This window comes from Nannospalax galili, unplaced genomic scaffold, assembly GCF_000622305.1.
Source record: "Nannospalax galili isolate Female #2095 unplaced genomic scaffold, S.galili_v1.0 scaffold889, whole genome shotgun sequence".
Classification (NCBI taxonomy): domain Eukaryota; kingdom Metazoa; phylum Chordata; class Mammalia; order Rodentia; family Spalacidae; genus Nannospalax; species Nannospalax galili.
This window is the reverse complement of record NW_008360167.1, coordinates 930,864-951,047: the sequence shown is the minus strand read 5'-3', so window position 1 is coordinate 951,047 and position 20,184 is coordinate 930,864. Positions and strand designations below refer to the sequence as shown.

The 20,184-nt window shown below is 41.7% G+C and overlaps 1 protein-coding gene and 1 pseudogene across 1 annotated transcript; both read left to right on the top strand.

Annotated features, from left to right (window-relative positions):
• The window catches only part of LOC115068609, a 55,326-nt pseudogene that overhangs the window by 25,402 nt on the left and 9,740 nt on the right, over positions 1-20,184 (top strand).
• Positions 15,736-18,195, top strand: LOC115068610 (calcium-binding mitochondrial carrier protein SCaMC-1-like). The gene is made up of 2 exons (XM_029559192.1): positions 15,736-15,843; positions 17,791-18,195. Exons 1-2 carry the CDS (start codon positions 15,838-15,840, stop codon positions 18,088-18,090), a joined length of 306 nt encoding a protein of 101 aa, XP_029415052.1. The 5' UTR covers positions 15,736-15,837; the 3' UTR covers positions 18,091-18,195.

Sequence of the window (20,184 nt, the reverse complement as noted above, 5' to 3'; positions counted from 1 at the left end):
AAATTCACTGAATTCTTTTATCATATTCATCATTGTTCTTTTGAGTTCCATGTCCTGCATTGTCTCTAGGGGTTTCTCATTGTGCTCCTCTAGAGGATTACTGGTATTTGGTGGGGATATGTTATTTTGGTTTTTCATGTTATTATTTTTTCTCTGTGATTTTGACATGTGAATTTCTTTTGTAATTTCTGACTCTTGTGTGATACTCGGGCCTTCAAGTTTAGTTCTGCTTCTTTATTTGAACTTTATGTGTCTTTGTGGTTTACTTTTTGGGTATGAAGAGCTGGTTCGTCTAAGCTTCTGGTTCTCTCTTTTGATTTTACATTGTCGTGGCCGGATTGATTTTGTCTTCAGGAGTTCCGCGGTGGCCCAATTCCAATGTGGGTCAGAAGTTTTCAGACTTTCTCCTTAGGTCTGGAATCTTAAGAATGATTTTGGCCTCAGCAACTTTGGTGTTGGACTGACCTGAGATCCTGGCCATGGCCATGCCATGCAGCAATGCAAAGGCAGATGGGGTGGAAATAAGCCCAAAATTTCCCAGGGAGTGGATTGAGTAGCTGGGTTGTAATGGATGCAAAGGATCAGGGAGAGGAAAGGTAAGCTTCAAAGCCCCAGAAAGAGGCTGTCAGCCCCAGAAAGAGGCTGGCAGCCCCAGAAAGAGGCTGGTGGGTGTTGCAGGACCAGGGAAGTAGAGGGAGGTGCAAGGAAGGCACTAAATTGGTCTGGGTGAAAAAGATCAGGAAGCAGTATTGATTCCCCAGGTGTCTGGGGACCCAAGACTAGGAATGGCACAGGGCCCAAACTAGGAGTAGAGAACAGCGGGGGAGATGGAAGGGTGAATGCGGCTGGGGGAGTCAAGGCATGGAGGGCTGCATGATAGACTTACCCCAAGAGAGGCCTGAGGGCAGCAGAGCAGGCCAGGAGAGTTAGCCGGTGGTGCAGGTCCTGGGAAGCAGGGAGAGGTGAGGGCGGGGCCAGGTCCTGAAGCTGTGCTCCTGGAGCCCAAGGAAGGCACCAAGCTGGCCTGGGCGAAAAGGATCAGGAAGCAGCACCGGTTCCCCTGTTGTCTGGGGACCCAAGACCAGGAATGGCGCGGGGCCCAAACCAGGAATAGAGAACAGCAGGGGAGATGGAAGGGTGAATGAGGCCAGGGGAGTCAAGGCATGGAGGGCTCCATGATACACCCACCCCAAGAGGCCTGAGGATAGGCGAGCAAGCCAGGAGAGTTAGCCGGTAGTGCAGGTCCAGGGAAGCAGAGAGAGGTGAGGGCGGGCCGGGTCCAGAGGCAGTGCTCCTGGGGCCCAAGGAAGGTACCAAGCTGGCCCGGGTGAAAAGGATCAGGAAGCAGCACTGGGTCCCCAGGTGTCTGGGGCCCCAAGACTAGGAATGGCACAGGGCCCAAGCTAGGAGTAGAGAACAGTGGGGGAGATGGGAGGGTGAATGCGGCTGGGGAGTCGAGGGGTGGAGGGCTGTGCGATAGACTTACCCCAAGAGAGGCCTGAGGGCAGGAGCAGCAAGCACTTTTATCCTCTGAGCCACAATGCTAATCCCTTGAATTAGTTTTTGTACAGTGTGAGGAACAGGCCTAATATCAGTCCTCTGCATGTGGATACCAGTTTAACCCAGAACCATTTGTTGAAGAGGCTAACTTTTGATAAGAATTAGATGAGTGATGGGTTTATTTCTGATTACTCTGTTGCTTTGACCTATGTGTCTGTTTTTGTGTCAGCACAATGTTATTGTTGTTGCTATGATTCTGTAGTATAAAGTCAGACTACCTCCAGCATTACTCTTTTTTATGTAGGATTGTTTTTAGCTATTTGGGGTCTTTTGGGCTTCCAAATATTTTAAGATGGTTTCTTTAAGTTCTGAGGAATGCCAATAGAATTTTTATGAGAATCGCACTGAATCTGTAGATTGTTTTTAGTAATATGGTAATTTTAACAATATTGATTCTGCCAGTCTATGACCACGAGAAGCCTTCAATTTCTTTCTTCAGTATTTGTGTATAAAGTTTTCCTCTTAGAGATCTTTCATTTTCTTGGTTAGCTTTGTTCTTAGTCTTTTTTTTTTTTTTTGTAGCTATTGTGAATGAGACTTTTTTCTTGATTTCTTTCTCAGAATATTTATTATTGGTATAGAAAAACTACTGATTTTTTATGTTAATTTTGTATCCCACTATCTAAGAGTTTTCTGGTAGAATATTTAGGGTCTTTTAAGTATAGGATCATATCATCTAAAAATAAGTGTGACTTGACTTCTTTTCCTATATGTATCCCTTTTACTTTTTAATCTTGCCTTATTTCTCTAGCTAAGACTTCAAACACCATTAAATAAGTATGGACAGATGATACCCCTCATTTCTGATTTTAGAGAAAATTCTTTCAATTTTCCTCTATTCAGTATAATTTTGGCTATAGGTTTGTCACATATAACCTTTATTATGTTGAAGTATGATCCTCTTATTCCTTTTTTTCTTGGGGCTTTTATCATGAGGCGATGCAAAATTTTGTCAAAGACTTTTCCTGCCTCTGTTAGGATGAGTGTGTTTTTCTATCCTTGATACTACTACTATTTATTATTTTCACTTTATGTGTATGAGGGTATTGTCTGCATGACTGTAAGTGCACCTGTGTTGTGCAATGCCTGTGGAGGTCAGAAGAGGGCATTTGATTCCCTGGAACTGGAATTACAGATGGTTGTTAGCTGCCATGTGGGTGCTAGAAATTGAACCTAGATCTTCTACAGGAGCAACCAGTGTTCTTAACCATTGAGCCATCCCTCCAGCCCCACCAATTGTATATTTTCTATTTCTTTTTGCCCCACTTGCTCTTTTTCATTTTATGATAGTCATAATTATTAGCTGCATAAAATTCACCATCAATAACCATGCCAGCGACTCAACATTAGGCTGTTTTGAAATTTCCTTCACCAAAGAAATTAGCCTCAGGCAAGTTCTTTGGCTTCAGGCAGACAGCAGCTAGATGCTTTGCTAAAATATCCCAGTTGCTGTTTAAGTCCTCATTTCCATCTCTCTCTGGAACATCTTGAGCTGGGTCTCTACTAGAATGACCCATCACGCTCTACTTATGTCAATAAAAAATAGTAGTAGACAATTATATAGATTGTACTAGTAGTTAAAATACTCTCGAAAATAAACTTTACTTCCAGAGAGCTTCTGAAAACTCTGAAAGAACAGGTCTATGTCCATTTCCAGCATGTGGAAATGTACTGTCCAGTCCTTTTGGCAAGGCTGCTGTAACTATAATACCAAGAGCAGACATGTTAATGAGAGAGAAATGTCATTTATGGCGTAAATACAAATTTAAAGAAAATGTTGGCAAACTAGACAGTGAAAATCCTTGCATGATTCTGCATTGCTCTCAGGAAAAGCTGATACCAGTGGCCAGTGGCCTAATTGTCAAGAAGCTTGTAAACAAACTGAGTTTGTCTTGTCCCTCATGCATTTAGAGAGATGTATATTAAGCCTAAAGTTGAAAATGAGATGCCAGAATGTCTTAAAATTCAAAATCAAGAATTTGGTTTCTTAGAATCATTGATAATTTTCTTAACTTGCTGAAAATTAGAGAAGAAAACTCATAGCATATTTTGAGTCTATTTCAAAATCACATCCAAATGTTTCAATGTTAGCATGTTAATAAATAACTTCCTGAGCCAGCGAGAGAAAAAAATGAACCACAAATCCATTCCCAATGTTTCATTGTCCAGTTTTTGTGTCTCAGTGATTGAGATGCTAAAGGAAGTCTTCCATGGGCTTTCTTTATGATATGTGGATCCATTTTTCTCTAGGTTGTTAAGATGCTCTGAAAGGGCCATAAAATATATGATGTTATTTCCAACAACCTACCACTGTGAATGGGATGTTTTTCCTGGGGATGCAATCCAGTGCTTCAGGCATGCAGAGCAAATGAACTACATCCCAAGTCCAACAGTGGGATTTTTACATTTCATAAGGATATTAAGTTGGAAAAGATATAGTCATTCTGTAAAATGGACAATACTGTTAGTTCTATTCATCAAGTTATCATGCTCTTTTAATCTTTTTAACTTTCAGCATTGACTCTGATGGGACAATGACAGTGGATTGGAACGAATGGAGGGACTACTTATTTAACGTGGTGACAGGCATTGAGGAAATTATCCATTTCTGGAAACACTCTACTGTAAGTTTGCTTTGTGTATTTGTTACTGATTTGGAACTGTAAGCCACAGATATAATGATGTCAATGCAACATAGTTCTCTATTCAAGGGAGATAAGAGATAATTTATTTTGTAGCTAAATGAGTGACCATGGTCTGGGAACATAATCTTGGTCACCTCAATTCTGTGTTCCAAAATGGTAACATTTTCACAAAGTTTTTATAGTAACAGAACAAAGAAAATCATAAATCAAGATACTTTTCAAATACATTTGAGGAGACATCAAGTAGGTGGGTTACAGTGAAGTGGTGATATCTGTACTGTAAAGTCTCAGTGCCGTCTGATGCCATTCTTAGCCTTTGGGTTGGTGGATAGTTGAGGCTGTTCATGTTTATACATTCCAAAAGATTTACCAATAATCACAAGGATGTTAAGTTACATACAGAGGTGGGCAGCTAATGGCCATTAAGAGGGTTAAAGATAGCCTGAGATAATTTTGCTGTAGACTTGCAACATTCCAATTTTCCACATCACTGATTTCTAATCATGCAATCAGTCTTTGTAGTCACAGCTTCTTAACAGGAATTCTAGTTTACAATAGTTGCCACTGGAGAGCACTTCTGGGTCTGGAGCCTAAGTCCCCATGGTCTAGAATGCTGCTTATTCTATTAAGCACAGATGTATAGAGTACCTTTGAAGTCCCCAAGATGGCATAAATGCATAAATGCAATTGTTCTTCTTTTTTTCTTTTCTTTTCCTTTTTTTGAGACAGAGTCTCTATGTAGCCCCAGCTGGCCTGAAACTCACTCTGTAGACCAGTGTGGCCTCAATCACACAGAGATTCTCCTGATTCTGCCTCTTGAGCACTGGGAGTTAAGACTTGTACTGCTGTGACTGGCTAAATGCAATTATTCTTAAAACTTGGAAGAAGTCCCACCTTGATGAATCAACTATGCAGCCTTTATTGGTATTTAAAGATTCTGCTGTGAGGAGCCTTAAAAGTTAGAGGACTTTACTTTTTGCAAATATACATTACCCACATAATCTCTGTACTTTATGATGGTTAAGGATGCTATCGCCACAGGTCCCTTTCAGGACTTTGACTTATTTAGTCAGGCTGCCTTGACTCATCTGTCATAAGGCATTTGTATTAATCATTGAACACTACAGAATCTTTTGACTCATCTGCTTGGCATTTTTCTACCAGTGTGTATGTCACAAGATTTCGTTGTAATTGTTTCATTAATATTATGCTAAAATATACTGGTATAAATTAAGTTCTATTGTATAATCTGTTCCTCAAGGCCATTGGGAACCTGAAGAAGGATCCCCCACCCCACTACCAGTCGGCTTGTCTTCTATATTTGGAGAGAAGTGTATTTGATAAGCACTCGATAAACCAAGTTCACATTGCCAGTAGTAACAATGTCTAAGCTTACACAGAGCAATATAAAACTACTAATTTTCAATTCTTACTATAAGATAATGCTATATTAGTACTTTAATTGTCTAGGTAAATTTAATACTGTGTGAACTTTGTGTTGTATCTTTGGTGATAGTTGATAACACTTAATGCTATAATTGTATGTCCATTTTATTGATAACAAATGAAGGAAGAGAGTGTTATGACCAAAGCACAGCTCTTTACTTTCCATTCTTGCCACTAAATTTTTATGTCAAGGTCTTTTTTGGTGTGTGTGTGTGTGTGTGTGGTGCTGGGGATTAATCCCAGGGCCTCTTGCCTGTTAAGGAAGTGCTCTATCAATGGATTATACCCTGCAAATCATTTAGATAATTAAGTTGTAAGAGTATTTTAATTGGCTAGGTATGGTAGCGCATGCCTTTAATCCAAGAACTTGAGAGGCAGAGGCAAGCAGATCAGATCTCTGAGTTCAAGGCCAGCCATCTACATAGCAAGTTTAGGCCAGCTGGGGCTACAGGAAGACCCTGTCTCAAAAAAAAAAGACCAAAAAAAATGTTATAATTATGAAACATTTTCTTAAAGTATGTAGAAAACAAGTGTAGGGGTAGTTATGTGCAAAGTTAAACTTTTGAATTTACACATACTTTATAATATAATACGGAGTATGGTAAGGGTATAGTTTTTAAGTTACAGTATCTTTGAAGAATAAGAAAATGCTCATTCAAAGATCTCACCAATTTAAATGGTTTTCTAGTATATGAGATGTGCCTAAAAGGGATTCACTTGTGTCTCATAAAATAATGCCCTTTCAGTGTCATTTAGACCAATAAAAATCACCCAATCTGTTAAAAAAAAGGTGAAAGTTGTGAGTATTGGTTTGGTGACTTGGTAATTTTTAATTCCTGTTTCTTGTGAGTTGACTCTGCATTATGTCTGGTGTGACTAGACTGTAATCATCTGTGTTCAGACTGACTCATTATAAATCCTAAGGAAGAAACTTGGTTTTAACAGTAACATAACACAATTCATCTCAGGGTTCTTCCATTTTCAACTGGAGGAGCATGGGGATCTTTTTTTTTTTATTATCTTCCCAGGGAGTTGACATAGGGGATAGTTTAATTATTCCCGATGAGTTCACGGAAGATGGGAAAAAGTCCGGACAGTGGTGGAGGCAGCTCTTGGCAGGAGGCGTGGCTGGCGCAGTCTTCAGGACAAGTACTGCCCCTCTGGATCGCCTCAAGTTCATGATGCAGGTGAGCTCAGTTCTGTGCCTGCCTTTGCTGTAAGAATGTTAATGTCTCAGCCTATCTTTAAAAATTGTATGTTATTGTTGGGGTTCAACAGATGGCTCAGTGGTTAAGAGCACTGGCTGCTCTTGCAGAGGACCTGGGTTTGGTTCCCAGCACCCACCTGGTGGCTAACAACTATCCGTAACTTCTGTTCCAGGGGATTCAACACCCTCTTCTGACTTCCACTGGCATTGCATGACACAAGTGCACCTACCTACATGCAGGCAATACATTCATATACATAAAATAAAAATAATGAACAAAATATATATTTTTAAAAATTGTATGTTATTGCTATTAACACTAAATACAACCCATGTTTAAGTATTTGGTAATGTTCCACTAAACTTTAAATTGTTGGTACTTGTATGTGATGAAATTTTAATCTTTGACATTCTGTGACTTCAAATGTTGGTTTAAAAATCTCTAGCCATGCAGTGGTATCAGCATACACAAATCCCATGCAAACTCAGCCAGACAAAAACCCAGCATTGAACTGGGGAAATGAATAGCAGATCCCAATCTTATATGAAGAAATATTGGCAACTAATACTGCTAGGGGAAGAAGAGCTGATCTTCCTAAAACAAGGGACTCTAGATAGGCTGACTAGACCTCAGTGGATGGACCTGTACTGGGGAATGTCTGGGGACACTGACTTGACACAGTGGGCCTTAACAGGGATGACAGAGTACATGGGCTCCAGTGGGGGCTATGGGAGGGTGCCGGTGGGGATGGGGGTATAAAGATGATTAGAGTGATTGAGATGTCCTGTGTGAAATACACAAAAATTCAGTTTAAACAAACTTGAAAAATACACACACACACACACCACATACACACACATACCACACACACCACACACACACCACACATGCACACACCACACACACCACACACACACCACACACACACCACACACACACACACACACCACACACACACCACACACCACACACACACCACACACACACACACACACCACACACACCACACACACACCTCACACACACCACACACACACACCACACACGCACACACCACACACACACACACACCACACACACAAACACACATCTCTAGCCATGATTGTAAGCTTCTCAGTAAGTTGTTTTCCTTCTTTTTAGAATCTTAGTGAGAAGGATGTAACTTCTAAAATTATACCAAACTTTATACTAAAGCTGAGGTTAGCTGAAAAAGACCTGAATTATAGATAGACTTTGCTGTTTGCTGGTTTAGGCTGGCCGTAGCCAGAAGGAGGAAGGGAACAGAAAGAATATTCAGTTGTGCACACAATGGGAACCCATGTGCTACCCATGGTAGCTCAGTAAAGTAGGTGATTTATCTTCATGTTAAACATGGGGAAAGTGAGGCAATAGGAATTAAATTTTCCTTTATTAGAAAGTAGATGAGGATCAGCCTATCTTTATCACCAGAGCCTAGGGCTTTCACATGAGTCCTTCATTCTGGAGTGCGAATAAGGGTATCTAGCAAGGATAGCTATAATATGTAAACTCTGTAAGTACTGGTACAATGGAGTAACCTAGGGGAATAGGGTAGTTGCTTAAAAACATTAAAATTTTTTAATTCTTTATTTTCGTTTTATGTGTCTGAGTATTTTGCCTGCACATATGTAAGTGCACCCCTGTTGTGCGATGCCCTTGAAGGCCAGAGAGGGTGTCAGATCCTGTGTGGCTGCTGGGAACTGAACCTGGGTTATCTGCAAGAGCAGCAGGTACTCTTAATTTCTGAGCCATCTCTCCTGCCCCACTTTTTTTTTACTAAAAATTTTTTTGAGCAAAAGGATTTCTGATAATATTTTAATCTATCATTCATTCATAATGTATCCAACCCCAAAATTTATTTAGGGAATTTAGCGCTCTATAGAAAAAGGGGAGGAAATTAATATGTCTTTTTCTTTGGGAACAGTTAAAAATTGAGAAAGCTTGAACATATATACGTCTTATCCTTTGTCATGTTTTATTGTGAAGCTTATTTACTTAAAATAAAATGGATTTCTTAGACTTTAGTTTTCACAAATTCGAAGGGGTTTCCAGAGTCACCTTCAGGTTTGATACTTCACTAGAAAGGTTCCCAGAACTCACTAAATGACAGACTCATGGTCAGGGTTAGAGGAAAAAGATAAAGATTCAAATTAGCTACGTCAGGGAAGTGCAGAGGACCGAGTCCAGGGAAGTACCAAATACAGGCCTGCTTTTGTCCTTGCTGTGGAATCTTAGTCTCTCTTTCCTGGAATTATTGTGTGACAACAACAGGCAGAGTGTGTGGATCGTCCGAGAATCTCGCCATGCCTTAGCCTCTGATAGACTGCATTTTACTGGGGTCAGATGGCTGACTTTTGGCTTCTACCTGGTCCATCTTTTCTTTTTTAAGTAGGAGTCATCAGTAATTCTGTATAGGCCGAATCTACCAGAGGAACAGCTAATACCGAACATGCTTTCGGTTTAGTAGATTTAATCACTTTCCGTATGTCTGCATGGATATAGTGTATTTAGACGACTACCACATATACTGTATAAGCCAGGTGATTCAGCAACACTCATTGTGGTATAGGATATGAATTTATTGCCTAGAGAGACTTTGAGATATGTTACGGAAGGTGCAGGTTTTCTTTTTGATTGTGGACTATGTGCATCCAAGTCGTTTTGAGACTCACTTGTAGGTCATGTCTGTTCTAGGTTTTTGAAGGAGGGAGTATTATATTACCTGTGGTATACTTTTTTTTATTTCAAAGGTATTCTATAGCCTAATACATAATCTGGCTCATGCTCTCTTATGAATATTATTTATAATAATTTCATTTTTCTTTCTGTTCCCTCCCTCCTTCTTTCCTTTCTTTTTCCTTTTCTATCCCTCCCTCCCTCCCTCCTTCCCTATATAGGGGATACCAATTATTCCTAGTTTTAGATATAGAAATAATCTCTTCCATCATTATGTAATTTCTCAAACTTTCCATATTATATTTTCAAATATATCTTTTGGGAGTTATAAACAATATTGGAAAGAGACTAGAGAGTTGGTTTAGAAATAGATCAATAATATGCAGCAATATCTTATAACATTTTGCTTTTATTTTTTGGTTCATGGTTCCAAATCCATGAATATATTTGGAGGCTTTCAGCAGATGGTGAAAGAGGGAAGAATCTGTTGTCTTTGGAGAGAAAATGGCACAAATGTCATTAAAATTGCTCCTGAGACAGCTGTTCAGTTCTGGGCCTATGAACAGGTAATTGTTACCATCTGTGGAAGTTATTAGCAAAGAGGAGTTAGTAAACTGAATCAATGCAGATTAGCACGCAGTGCTCTGGGATTCTTTCCTACACACTCCATGAGGAGTTTCTTAGGGGAGATTAGAACTGAACTTGCTATTCCTCACAACTAAATTCTGGGAGTTTGAATTTCATAATATTATTTATAAAGAGACATTTCTCCCTCTCTTTTCTAAGTGGCTCTTAAAGATATGATTGTAACTTATTTATTTTGAATCCCTGGAAATAAAACTATGAGGATGAATTCCTTTGTGTGAGTGGAATTGAATTTAATGGGAAAAGCTCCAGAAGGGAGGGTCTGGCTTCCCCCTGCACTCAGGCAGAAGACCAGGTTCAGTGACACAGGTCTGCTTTATTGCAGGAAGGCACAAGCTTATATAGGGGTAGTGGTCCAATCACAGCACAGCAGGTAGGATACCTTATTAGCATAACAGGTTTAGCATCCTATCACAGTACAGCAAGAAGGATACCTTGATTCCAAGAGTGGTGATTAGAAAGTGGCGAGCTCTAGGCATCAGTCTCATGATCTGCCAATGGGAGCAAATGTCACAAGGTGTTCCTTGTGGCTCCAGTGGTCGAGCCGTTGCCTCGGGCCTGCTGTATGGCTGCCATTAAGACTTTCACCTTAAGCTCAAGCCTGTCTCCCACATCAGATATTATGCCACATATATTCTCAGAGTTCTCAGAAGGCCTAGACACCTTCTGGATTCAGATAAGTTTTGGTCATTGAATTGCTAGGTGAGAAAATGAAGCAAAGGATGTTTTCCCCTGGAGATGTAGATTTCTTACACACACCGTCAAGGCTGGGTATTGCTTGGGTTGCCCTCATCCGTTATCACAGCAGGGCTGTTGTGTTGTTGATGGAGTAGCAGTGTAGTTCAGCGTTCTTATGATCTCAGCATCTCTCTCTGTACTAACTGCCCTCCATTCTGATATTTTTCTCTTTCTCTCTGTACCTATATATTTGTCCTGTGTGCTGTATGTCTCTGTGCCCCTCCCCCCATCTCTCTGTGTCTCTCTGTGTCTCTCTCCCAGGGCACCTCAACTCAACATGTCCAAAACATCAGTCATCCTTCCTCTGCCAGACCTTTCTATTCCAGCACACGCACACACACACACACACACACACACACACACACACAGGTTCCTCTTTGTATGTCACGGTGGTGAACTGTCCTTTAATGCTTTATTCAGGAGTTACTTCCTCCAGGAAACCTGCATCTCCAGAGTTTCTTCCTTTCATCCTTTTCCACACTGAATTCAGTGTGAACTGCAGTAGTCAGTGTCTTTTGTGAAACTGTGGGCTTCCTTAGGCTGCAGCTGTTTGTTTTCAGGTTTATATTCCCAGCACCTTCCCAAGTGCCAGGAAGTCCCTACTGAATGAGTGAAAAGAACCCCCAGGGCTTGAATGGGGGCTCAAGCCTGTCAGAACCCATCTCCAGCCACTAAGATGGAAGGAAAGATGGGCATTTCAAGTAGCATAGGGACAGAAATGTGGGTATGAGAAAGTGTCCTTTACTGAGGCAGCAGGCCGTTCCCTGAGCCTCCAGTGGAGTTTCTACAAGGACAATGACAAAGGCAGACTGGACAGACAGGCAGGAGTTGAAAGTAACAGGAATCTAGATTTCCTCCTGAATATGGTAGGGGAGTGTTGAGGTTTCTTGTACAGAGAAGTAAAATGTGTAATTTATATTTAAGGAAGACCATGTGGCAAAAAAAAAAAAAAAAAAAAGATGTGGAAGTGTTGGCGGAGGGTGAGGCTGGACTAGACCCAGGGAGATGAGCTCAGGATAGATGATAGCTGTAGGGACTGGAGAAGCAAGAATGAATTGAGAAATGGTTTGGAAATAGAATCAGCAGAACTCACTGACTGCTTGGGCAGGGAGGTCAGAAAGAGATGAACCAAGGATGACGGTGATGACCAAATTGAGCAGCTTTACACAGAGACTACAGTGTCAGGTTCCGTGTTGGACGAGCTGAGTATGATTTTGAGTCTCAGCTGAGTATCTGTGGGGATGTAAAGCAAAAGCCAAAGGGACAGGAGGATGTTCAGAGAGAGAGAGAGAGAGAGAGAGAGAGAGAGAGGAAGAGAGAGAGGAAGAGGAAGAAGAGGAGGAGGAGGAGGTGGCAGGCAGAGGAAGAGAGACTCTAGGAAAGAGAAGGGTTTCACGAAGGGTCACATGCTGATGGTGACAAATACAGCCTGTCTTTTAAGATTTGCCAATTCAAAGATAAGTAAACTACTATAAATGCTATAGTGAAATGAAGAGATCATGAACCGTACCAAAACAAGCTAAAAGTGATTCACATGTGAAGACACTGAAGAACTGAACCACTTTGACATCGTTCTCTGGGATTATGATGGTGAAAGGAAGAGGGGGAAGGTGATGGGTTCGAGATGGAGAGAGCTTTGATTTAGTGCTACTGTTGCTGAAGGAAGCATGGCAGGACAAGGGAACGGGTAACCTGCAGGTGGAGAGGCTAATAGATGCAACAGGTGTTCAGAGGAAGTGAGGGGGGGTGGAGGGGTAGGAAGGGGCTACAGGAGAAACAAATTCTATTTAGAGATCATTTAGATTATTTAGAAGCTCCCTTTGGTTTACAAGAATACTCTTTACCAACTGCGGGAGAAAGGGGACATAAACAGCCGTGGGGAGGTTTTTGTGGGGTAGGCAGGAATAGCAAGGTGTTCTTGCTTGCTGGTCTTTATTTCTCCCTGAGTTTTTAAGAATGGTGGCCTTTCCTAAGAGGGAGGGACGGAGTGGTGTTAAGGAAGAAGGATGCATTCCAGTGAAGAGAGGGTTCTCACGAATGTTTGGAGGGAGAAGGGAGATGGACAAAAAGACTCTGAGGGAGGCTTTGAAAGTCCAGGAAGGTCTCCTTTAGGAAAGTCAGATTCTGTAGGCTTGGTCAGCTATCTAAAGTCCCTGGCTGGTACCTCATCTCTAACATCTCTAATGCGAGTGCTAAGTTTGTTGTCCTTATGTCAAGTGGCTGGTGCAGTGTCAGACTCTTCACAGGTTCTCTGTTCTCAACTCTGCTTTCTGTGGAGAGCAGGTTTGGAACCCCAGGAGCTCCAAACATGAATTTATTTATTATTCACTAATTGATAAATGTTTACTGTTTTTAAGAGGTGCTGTGAATGTGTGCAGGGGCTACAAGATGTGAATAATGCTTTCATAGTTCCTTTTTTTTTTTTTAAGTCTTTTTTGAGACAGGGTCTCCCTGTAGCCCCAGCTGTCCTGGAACTCACTATGTAGATCGGGCTGGACTCGAACTCACAGAGATCCGCCTGCTTCTCCCTCCCAAGTGCTGGGATCAAAGGTATGTACCACCGTAACCGGCTACATATTTCCTTTTATATTCATGAAAACTAAGTTCGTTCATATGTTCATCCCTCCCTCCCTCTCTTCCTCCCTCCTCCCCCCTGGCCCCTCCCTTCCTTCCTGACAGTATCTCATTATGTAGCTTAGTCTGGCCTTGAACTTGTGATTCTCTGTCTCTGCCTCTCAAGCACTGAGTATATAGTTGTGCTTCACCATTGTTGGCATTGCATGAAGGTTTTAAACAAACTCTTTAATAATTATGGTAACCTGACAGGACAATTACTAGGACCCTTGCAGAGGGGCAGCTGTATGTAGCATTCTGGCTTTTCAGGAAACAGAACCTTTGGAAGTGCCTTTTATGGAAGAATGTCTATTACTTGAGGAACTTCATGAAATACTAACATGTTTGATTTTTATCATGAACAGGGAAATACACCTTTGCTAGGATGAGCCATCCTGTGTTGTTGTAGTCATTGGGCAATTCGGATCCCAAGGGACAGCAACTGGCTGGCTTAGGAATGAGGGTCATTGAAGGGGCGGGGCATGTGGCTCCAAGGGAATGATCCTTCAAGAAGCCCAGCAGCTAGACCCCCGCCCCCCTGCCCTCTCCTCTCCACATGTGTCTCTGCTCTTACTGGCTTCTTTGCTGCCATTGACTGACTGCCTCTCTGGAGTCATAGCACACTCTTGAGAGAAGGGATCTTGTTTGCCTGGCCACAGTCTTTGTTCAGGCCAGAGTTCTTTTTTTTTTTTTTTTCACAATGTAAAAACACAATATATTAGTAGTATATTAGTAGTAATAATAATAACTAGTGAACATTTGCTGTGTCCCTAGCAAGGTGATAAATTGTACTGTGCTTATTACTTGATTTGATCCTATCAATAGCCATGTGACATAAGTAGTGCTGTCCTAGACCAGGGATAGTGCAACTTGAATATGTTCATGAACTTGCTCAGAGCCACACGGCTGGGTGGTTCCACCCTGGGTCTACCTGTTTAGTTAGTTTTGGGGCTTCATTTGGGTCATAGTTGTACCTTAGTCTAATCAGCTCTGTTGGGTTGCTTTATACTGGTGGCCACCCAGAGAGGTATTGGGGTGGGCACATTAGTATAATTTACTGTATATCTATGAAAAGTATTTTCTAAGTGGTTTGGCTAATATTTGTTTGTCATATAGTTACATGTATTTGTGAAAGGAAATTCATCTTTTAAAAAGAAAATATGAGAAGATACTTAAAATTATGGACAACTATAGATTCCACTTTTTTTCCTGTACATTAGGAAAAAACAGTGTTGTGTTTCGGCAAAGGGACAGTTTGGTCCAGCCTGTGGAATGTCTATGTTCTGTGGAAGTCTGGTCTGGTTCACTTTTTCTTTTTGGTGCTGGGATTGGAGTTCAAGACGTTACATGTGTTAGGCACATGCTTTACCACAGAGCTAAATGCCTAGCCTGGTGGAAATCTTATTTGGAAACTAGCACATAGGAAACGAAATCAATAGCATTTACGCCCTGCTTTTATGCTAAGGTTGTTAATGTAGGGGATGTATTCTGAGGCAGCTTATCACACTATAAATGAATTGATTTTTAGGATCTGATTTGTATTTTGTCATGACCATTTTTAAAAATATTTTATTATTTTTATTTTATGTGTATGAGAGAGAATATTGCCTGCATGTGTGTAAATACACCCATGTCATGCAATGCCTGCAGAGTTCAGAAGAGGGCATCAGATTCTCCTGAAACTGGACCTACAGATGGTTGTCAGCCTCCATGTGGGTGCTGGGAATCAAACCCTGGTGCTCTGCAAGAGCAGCCAGTGCTCTTAATTGCTGAGCCATCTCTCCACCCATTTTGTCATTATTTTAGTTACCTTGGGAAGCCATATTAAATACCACCAACTGTGTAGTTAAAAACTGCATGTTAAAAACAAGTAAAGTTTATTTCTCACAGTTCCAGAGGTTGAAGAATATTAGATGAAGGGGCTGTCAATTGGGTCTCTAGTAAGGACTCTCTTCCTGGCTTCTCACTCTGTTGTCAGATGGCCTCAGTGTGTGATTCAGTGGAGGGTAAGCCCTCGAATGTCTCCTCTCATGAGGATGTTGGTTCTCTCCTGAGGGCTCCATCCTTACAACCTATCTAACCATAATTACTCAAAGGCCCCATCTCCTAAATCATCATGGTTAAGGTTCAATGTATTTGGGTGTCTTAGCAGCTGTTAATGTGTATTTCAAAATTTGTTTATACAGTAGAAGAAGTTGCTTACTGAGGAAGGACAAAAAATAGGAACCTTTGAGAGATTTATTTCTGGATCCATTGCTGGAGCAACTGCACAGACTTTTATTTATCCCATGGAGGTAAGTACCATTGTGTGGTCTGACGGTGTGACGTGTTTGTACTGGCAAGCTATAGTTGTGTAGTAAGTTAGCCTAGAGTTAGCAGTTCAAATAATATGCATTTGTTATTGCTCATTTCTGTGGATCCAGAGTTCAAGAGTAGTGGAGCTGGGTTTCCGTGGCTTCAGGTTTCTTGAAGCCTCCTGTCAAGGGCTGCCAGGGCTGCAGTCACCTAGAGGCTAAGCTGGGGTAGATCTGCCTTCAAGCTTACTCATGAGGCTGTTCCATGCCTTGCTGGCTATTGGCCGAAAGCTTCAGTTCCTTATCGTGGAGGCCTTTCCAGATCGTCTGTGTGTCTCTACCATATGGTAGCCTTCTTCATGATACGAGCGTGAGGGAGGTCAGGAGAGGTGAAAGCTGCTGTCTTTTGTCACTTTCACTGTGTCTTGTTTGTCACATGAAACATGTTGACCCTGGTACTGTGTGGGAGGGAACCACACAAAACTGAGCATGCCTGAAGAAGGACCATGGGGACCATCTCTGAGGCTGGCTGTCACAGTGCTGGTATAAATTATAACTCGCATTCCTCTCCAGAGAGTCCCTGTATCATAAACTTAATGACGGAAGCGCTGGCTTTGATTTTAATGATAATCCTACCTGGACTTCTACCAGTAGAATATGGGCTGGTAAGTAAGCCATGGACCTGTAGACCATTCTGTACAGCCTCAGCTAAGATGGTTTGTTACATTTTTAAAAGGTAGGAAAATACAAAAGAAAAGCAAAGAATATGTTAACAGAGACCTTACATTTTAGGCCCGAGAAGACTGAAATATTTACTGCCTGGCCTTTAGAGAAAATGTTTGCCAAATTCTGCTTTGGAGCAAAAATAATCTTGTAGATATGAGCACGTTTATGGTTACAGTAGGGGTTTTCAGTAACAGTAAGATCTAAATACAATATGCTCTTAACTTGAACTTCTTTGTGGAATGCATGACAGTAGAGATGTGTGTGTGTGTGTGTGTGTGTGTGTGTGTGTGTGTGTATACATGTGAGTGTTCGGGCCCCAGGGGACAGCCCAAGGTGTCATTTCTCAAGATGCATTGCGCACTGTTTTTTTTTAAATATATTTTATTCATTATTTTTATTTTATGTGTCTCTGCGTATTACCTGCATGTAGGTAAGTGCACCCATGTTGTGCAGTGCCGGCAGAACACAGAAGAGGCTGTCAGATCCACTGGGACTGGAGTTACAGACAGTTGTCAGCTGCCATGTGGGTGCTGGGATTCGAACCCGAGTCTTCTGCAAGAACCATCAGTTCTTAACTGCCGAGCCATCTCTCCAGCCCCGCACCCTGTTTTGTGAGACAGAGTCTCTCAGTGGCCTGGAGCGCATATTCATAGGCTAGGTTGACTGACCAGCAAGCCCCAGAGATCTGCCTGTCTCTGTCTCCTTAGTGCTGGATTACAAGCGTCCACCACCATGCCTAACATTTTGTGTGCGTTTTGGGGATTGAATGCAGGTCATCATGCTTGTGTTGCAAGTGCTTTGTAGACAGAGTCACGAGTCCCTAGAGATTGCTTATATTCCCTCGCACACCCCTCAGCAAAGGCTCCTCATTCAGTACCCACTTTTATGTGTGTTCTGGGGATCAAGCTCAGTTCCTCATGCTTCTGCTGCAGACACTTTATAGACTGAGCTACTCCCCAGCCCCTGGAGATTGCTTATAGTGCCCCAAACATTCCTCAAAATAGGATCCTAATTCAGCACTCATTTTTTTCTTTCATATCCTTCATTTCAACGAATACCCTCACATTCCTACCTCCCTTCCTCCCCTATCCTATGCTCCAAGCTGGAGAACCTGGCGTTATCCTTTACAGCACCATTTCCCTTACCATCCTTGCCAATGGATTTTATTATGATACCAGTAGATTATCTTGTTGATATTGTGTTGTATTCTTTTGTATCTAGGTTTTGAAAACCAGACTGGCTGTAGCCAAAACTGGACAATATTCTGGAATATTTGGCTGTGCCAAGAAGATTTTGAAACATGAAGGGTTTGGGGCTTTTAACAAAGGCTATGTTTGCAACTTATTAGGCATCATAGCATATGCAGGCATTGATCTTGCTGTGTATGAGGAGAGTTTAGAGCAATGCTTGAATAGCAAATGCAATTTACACGGCTTGTATTCGTGGAATTTGACTTTATATTCAGAGCGGGTAAATACAGGAAAACAGTCTGTGACCAGACTCTATGAATGTGCTCTTTGATCTTTTGGGGACTTGATTATGAGACCACATGTGTACAGTCATTTTTGTTTTATATTTCCTCATGTATTACTCTTCTTAGAGCGTGGACTCAAATTCAGCCTAGACGATGGCATGGGTGGGTTTTTTGGAGAGGAGAAAGGGGGAGAAAAAATAAGCAGAACTCTTTTTGAATTATTAAATCCTGGCAGTGATAAAGTCAAGCCGGTGTAACTCAGATTTATCCCATGTAATGTAAACAGTTTCTGGGGGAGGTGAAGTGGCTGTGTCTGTCTGCAAAGGACTCACAATGCGAGCATGAAGGCTTCAGTTCAGTCTTTTCAGACAACTCACAGTACAAACTTTGGATCACATAGATTACTTAATAGCTTAGGAATCTGACAAACATTTGCTGAGCACACACTGTACAAACCACTGGATTAGATACTTCACCTGGGAATTGAAAGAAGGACTCAGGACCAGCCTTTAGGGACCCGAAGGACTCAGGACCAGCCTTTAGGGACCCGAAGGACTCAGGACCAGCCTTCAGGGACCCGAAGGACTCAGGACCAGCCTTCAGGGACCCGAAGGACTCAGGACCAGCCTTCAGGGACCCGAAGGACTCAGGACCAGCCTTCAGGGACCCGAAGGACTCAGGACCAGCCTTCAGGGACCCGAAGGACTCAGGACCAGCCTTCAGGGACCCGAAGGACTCAGGACCAGCCTTCAGGGACCCGAAGGACTCAGGACCAGCCTTCAGGGACCCGAAGGACTCAGGACCAGCCTTCAGGGACCCGAAGGACTCAGGACCAGCCTTCAGGGACCCGAAGGACTCAGGACCAGCCTTTAGGGACCCGAAGGACTCAGGACCAGCCTTTCGGAACCCTTAGGACTCAGGGGCTGCCTATAGGAACCCGAAGGTCTGGTGTGGAGCTGACAAACCAAGTGAAGCCCAGAGTGGTTAGCTGCGCTGTGACATGCCTGAGCCAGTGAGCATGTCAGGAGAGGCTTAGACGCCAGTGCAGGGGCGGGATGGATGTGCAGTGAAAGTTTCTCTGAGGACTTTACTACTCTTGGCAGGGTACACCTTTATTGAGACACAATTCATACACTATATGTCTTACCCACTTTAAACATATAATTTAAAGGCTTTTGGAATATTATGTTGTTAATTTTTGAAATGATAAAACAGCCTAAAATGTCCATTCTAACCATTTTAAGTGTGCACTCTTCACTGCTGTTAATTTCTGCAACATTTTCATCAGCCCAAACAGAAACCTTTTAACCATTATGCAGTGACTCTCTACCTGACCTTTCCCTCACCCGCTGGTTAAACTCAATCTACCTTCACATTCTATGATGTAATTTATGTATTCCAGGTGTTTCATAAATAGAATCATACAGTATTATTTGTTTGTGTCTGATTCATTTCATTTAATGTCTTCATGGTTCATTTGTGTATCAGGACTTTATTCTTCTTACTGGCCAAATAATATTCCATTATACAATATACACACCCATGTACCACATCATGATGTTTGGGCTAGTGACAGCCACAGATGTATGATAGTATTGCCACAAGGTTATAACAGAGCTGAAAACTGTGTTGCCTAGTGATGTTATAGGTGTCTTAATATCAGTATCAAGGTACTTCCTACATACTAAGGGTAATGCTGATGTGAAAAAAACTATGCTGTCAGTTGAATGTAAGGGCAGCACCTGCACAGAGGTCCTACATAATAGTTGGTGGCGATGAGGAGACTGACTTCTGTATGTACTGTACTGTACTTTTTTTTTTTTGATCAAACATGCGCTTTATATTTTTTTAGAAGAAGCATTTCATTACAGCTTTAACATACTCAGTAACACATTCCAGAGCAAGGATACATCTTTTTCAAAGGTGGCTGTAAATTTTTAGGTTCACAGTTGAATTAATACAGTTATACAATATTGAACTCAGTATAAACCCTGTAAGACATAAAATTGAATGAGTTTTTAACCTTTAAAAAAGATCTCCATTTCATTTTAAGATATTCTGTTTCCTACATTTTTAATGCTACTAAAACTTACATGTTTGCACATGTGTCTTTAATCTCTATGTATCTGATTATTACTAGT